The sequence below is a fragment of the Portunus trituberculatus genome, chromosome 47 (genome assembly GCF_017591435.1).
Source record: "Portunus trituberculatus isolate SZX2019 chromosome 47, ASM1759143v1, whole genome shotgun sequence".
NCBI classification, from domain to species: domain Eukaryota; kingdom Metazoa; phylum Arthropoda; class Malacostraca; order Decapoda; family Portunidae; genus Portunus; species Portunus trituberculatus.
In genome coordinates this window covers 29,636,412-29,641,411 of record NC_059301.1, presented here as the reverse complement: position 1 = coordinate 29,641,411, position 5,000 = coordinate 29,636,412, and the positions used below count along the sequence as shown (strand labels likewise).

Sequence of the window (5,000 nt, the reverse complement as noted above, 5' to 3'; positions counted from 1 at the left end):
TGTATGATGAAGAGAGAAAGGGAGAGTAAATAGAATGAGGGATAGAGATAGGAGTGGATAGATAAGATATGTGATGTAAAGTATTCGGATAATAGAAACAATAAAAGAGAGAGAGAGAGAGAGAGAGAGAGAGAGAGAGAGAGAGAGAGAGAGAGAGAGAGAGAGAGAGAGAGAGAGAAATATATATCCGAATTAAATTGAGAAAAAAAATTGTCGGTGGTAAAAGATAAAGAATATGATTGAAAGAGTGAGAGAGAGAGAGAGAGAGAGAGAGAGAGAGAGAGAGATGTTGGTCAGCTCATTTCTCTTCTTTCCGGTCATTTTGAACTCGCCGTCAGATCCACGTTGTTAATTTAACCGCACTAATAACTCTCTCTCTCTCTCTCTCTCTCTCTCTCTCTCTCTCTCTCTCTCTCTCTCTCTCAACTATTCGATATCTCAATTCAACATAAAAAAGATCTACTAAATGTTGTTTTTAATAGTGTTACTACTACTACTACTACTACTACTACTACTACTACTACTACTACTACTACTACTACTACTACTACTACTACTACTACTACTACTACTACTACTACTACTACTACTACTACTACTACTACTACTATTACTACTACTACAATCACCTCAACCACTTATCCTATTCCAACGACAACAGCTATACATGGCTTCTAGGAATACTTGCACTAACCCTCTCTAATCTTTCTAGTGCTATGTATGCTAATGCTATCACCGGTATAACCAACATTACCATACTAATAATACCTGCATGGGTTACAATGGTAGCCTTATCCGTAACACCATATACCCTGTCGTTACTGTTAGAAGGGATATGTTGGAGTAGAGAAAATCTGAAAGGGGTATTTGAATGGCATAAGGGATATAACAAGGGTGATATAAACGATAATTATAAAGTCTGTAATCAGGACTAGGCGTGCAGCAATGGGTTCAGGCTTTGTAAATTTAGATGTTAAAAATAAGAGAGGGATAAGAAGAAATTGGCTTACAAATTCAGTTGTAGATGATTGAAATAGATTCTTCCCTTTTACTGGTAAGCTCTGGAATTCTCTAAGTGTTTCTGCATTTCCTCCTGCTTGCGACTTGCTTTTTTCAAGAGAGGAGTAACTATATACTTCAAAATTTAGTTGCCTACATCTTTTCATCCCATTTCTGACTTACTTACTGGGCGGCATGTGCAGACCTCTTCCAATCAATATTTCATCCTTGGCCAGTCTCCCTAACCAACCACACAGAAAGACTCAGTAATCAGCTTGTTAGTACCGAGTCAATAAGAAGCTTTGAAGAAATTAGATAAACATTTGGCTAAGGATAGTAAAAAGATATTTTTTAATGTTTAAATAAGAACTGTGACATATTGCCTTATTGAAATTTTGCAACTTACCTAAAGATATTTTTAGCGGTATAGCAGATATAACAATGATGACATAAACAAAATTCTTTCGGATGAGTAGTCAGGATAGGCCAAAGAAACAAGTGATTCGAGTAATATAAAGATAAATTTAGCAATACATTAAGAAGGAATAGTTCTCATATATATAAATGGAGTGAACGTAGTAATCAGGTTGTTAGTTCTGACTCAATAGAAAGACTAAACAAATATATGGATGAAGATGTGTGGAGGTAGATGTGTGTATATGTAGACCTGACGGCTTCTTGTTGCTTTCCTTATGCTCTGATGTTCTACACAGGTGGAGGCGAACGACATTGATAAGGTGGATACTGGGAGCTTGCTGTACACGATTTCCGGGGATGGTGTGGATGGCTACGCATCTAGTGACGCTTACTTCACTGTAGATCCCAACAGCGGAGAGGTGATACAAAGAAAGGTACGTCGCTGTTTGTATTTTGTTGGTGTTTCTTCTATGCTTTTTGTCTTTGTTTTATTTTGTATTAAGTCTTAGATTTTAGATTTCAGATTAGTTGGACTGTGGTGGTTATCGAAAGTTGCTTTGTTCTGTTGTTTTGTGGTTGATTAATGGTGGTTAATTAATGAGGCACCAGTGTCTATTTGTCTGCGTGTGGGTCGCTGGATGGTCGTTAGTTGGTTTGTTGCGTGGGCTAAGTTTGTGTTTTGGTTTAATTTCGCGAAAATATTTTAAATTTAGTGTTCTTATTTTCTTTTCTTTTCTTTTTTATTGGTTTGTATTTGTTTTCATAAGGTTTTTTTTTCTCATTTTTTGCTGCTTAGTGTTTTCTCTCTCTTTTCTAGATTTTTATACATATCACTTCTGTGTCATCCCCTTGTTCCTCTTGTTTTTTTTTTTTCCTTCCTCTCGTTCTCTTCATCACAAACATCTTCAGCACAGTTATTACCTTAAATCACGTTCATACACTCCTTCTCTTCTTTTCATTCATATATATATTTTTTTTTGTTTCATCCTCCTGTTCTTCTTCTAGGTTTTTTTTTCTTTCTTCTTATTCTTCTTCATCACAAACATCATCATTTTACATCATTACTACCTTTCATCACGTACACCTTCATTTCTTTACATACATATATTTTTTTTTTTTTTCGCTTTATCCTCCTGTTCTTCTTCTGCATTATTTTTTTTCTTTATCTCTTCTTATTATTCTCTTCATCACAAACATCAATAACTTCATCAATTACTACATATCATCACGCTCCCCCTCTTTCTCTTTTTCATACATATATAATTTTTGTTTCATCTCTTGTTCCTCTTCAGTTTTCTTTATTTATATTTCTCTTTTCCTTTCCTTTCCGTCACAAACATCAATATCTTCATCAATGTTATCTTTCATCACGCCCGGTCCCCGTCATCCTCTTCTTACTTTCATGCGCGAGTTTAAATATGCAGTAACATTTTTTTTTTTTTTTTATGAATTTATTAAACAGACTTGATTGGTTTCCTGTTTTCAATAACGTGCCGGAAATAAACTCTGTACTGTATAGAAAGTAAATTAATGAATAAATGATGACAATGGTGAGGACGATGGTGATGATGATGATGATGGTGATTGATGATGATGCGGGGTAGGAGGGAGGAGGATAGTGACGATGTTAAGTATCATGAAGGTGGTGGTATTCGTGGTGGTGGTGATGGTGGTGATGCTGTTGGTGGTGGTGAGATAAGTAAACAAGACACAAAACTGAAATTATGTTGTGTTTTATCTTGGAGTGATTTTAGTTCTGGTATTGTTGTTGTTATTGTTGTTGTTGTTGATGATGATGTTCTTTTTACTGTTGGTCTTTTTACTGTTATTATTACATCATCATTATCATCAACATATCATCATCATCATCATCATCTTCTGTTCTTCTTCTTCTTCTTCTTCTTCTTCTTCTTCTTCTTCTTCTTCTTCTTCTTCTTCTTCTTCTTCTTCTTCTTCTTCTTCTTTTTTAACCTTCTTCCATTCTAAACTCCTTTTTCCTTTCTTTCTTCTTATATAAAAAATGAAGAGATTTGTTTGCCATGTTCTTAATTTCTCGGCATGGGTCATAATTCAAGTTTTATTTGTATTTCATACGTAGAATGAAGTAAGAGTGAATTCATGGCTTCATATTTTAATACATTAAGTGTGTGTGTGTGTGTGTGTGTGTGTGTGTGTGTGTGTGTGTGTGTGTGTGTGTGTGTGTGTGTGTGTGTGTGTGTGTTATTTATAGGTTTATTATATCTTTGTCGATTTTTTTTTCTTTTCTTTTTTTCTCCCTTCCTTCCTAGTTACTTTCTCTCCATCCATTATATTTGTTTAGTAGCTTATTCATATATTCATTCGTTATATATTTCAAGACGAAAGCCAAGTTTTCATTATTATCTTCAAAGGTTGATAGAATATATAATGTCTTTCGAGTACAGTTTGTCTTTTATCTGCGTGTGTGTGTGTGTGTGTGTGTGTGTGTGTGTGTGTGTGTGTGTGTGTGTGTGTATGTTTGGACGTGTCCGGGCGTGTGTGCCCTCCCTCGAAGATGCATTGCACTTCATTATTGTATTCAAATTTTGTTGAGTAACGTCTCTCTCTCTCTCTCTCTCTCTCTCTCTCTCTCTCTCTCTCTCTCTCTCTCTCTCTCTCTCTCTCTCTCTCTCTCTCTCTCTCTTCCATTCATGTTCTTTATGTAAACTGAACTTAGACTGTGGGCAACATGAACTCTCTTGCTCCTCCTCCTACTTCCTCCTCCTCTTCCTCCTGCTCCTCCTCTTCCTCCTGCTCCTCCTCCTCCTCTTCCTCCTCCTCCTCCTCCTCCTCCTCCTCCTCCTCCTCCTCCTCCTCCTCCTCCTCCTCCTCCTCCTCCTCCTCCTCCTCTTCTCTTCCCTGTTACATCTTTCAACTCCCTTGATTCCCTACTCCCCTCATAGCTCCACAAGACCACTGTAACCTGAATATAGTTCTTTCTTTCTTCGCCTGCCTTATTTCCGACTCATTTAATCCTGTGTAACATTAAGACTCTTTTTTTTCTGTATAACCATGGAAGTTAAGTCATTATTTATCTTATCATTTTCTATGGATACATTTTCTTATGGGATATGCTACAGAAGAGAGAGAGAGAGAGAGAGAGAGAGAGAGAGAGAGAGAGAGAGAGAGAGAGAGAGAGAAAGACTCATATATTTGTTAACACTTCAAAGTAAATATGCTAGTACATATATCCTGATACTCTATTATGAATATTTCAACATGCGTCACTCGTAAAGTACTTTTTATCAATTCCATTCCACTGACAAAAAAAGAGAAAAATGACATTACAATTCAATGTTGAACCTCTTTTTTTTTTTTTTTTTTTTTTTCAATCCATCCGTGTCTCACCCTCTCTTTCTTTCTCTTTCTCTATCGTATCCTCTCACTGTACAAAACTTGAATTCTTAACCTATGACTAATAAAATGAAAGGTGTATTTTTTTTTCCCATGGTCGCTCTCCATACGAGTTTAATCAAACAAAATGGAAGACAATAACGAATAGGCACAAGGAGAAGAAAGGAAAGGATAGATGAAGAAAGAGTGGAGAGGGAGGAGATTGGGTAGGC

At 36.3% G+C, this 5,000-nt stretch overlaps 1 protein-coding gene across 2 annotated transcripts in view; it reads left to right on the top strand.

Moving 5' to 3' along the window:
- The window catches only part of LOC123520591 (putative neural-cadherin 2), a 542,583-nt gene that overhangs the window by 376,036 nt on the left and 161,547 nt on the right, over positions 1–5,000 (top strand). For both annotated transcript variants that reach the window (XM_045283005.1, XM_045283006.1), the window contains exon 5: positions 1,713–1,850. In XM_045283005.1, the coding sequence (XP_045138940.1) occupies positions 1,713–1,850 (138 nt within the window). The remainder of the gene's footprint in view (positions 1–1,712; positions 1,851–5,000) is intronic.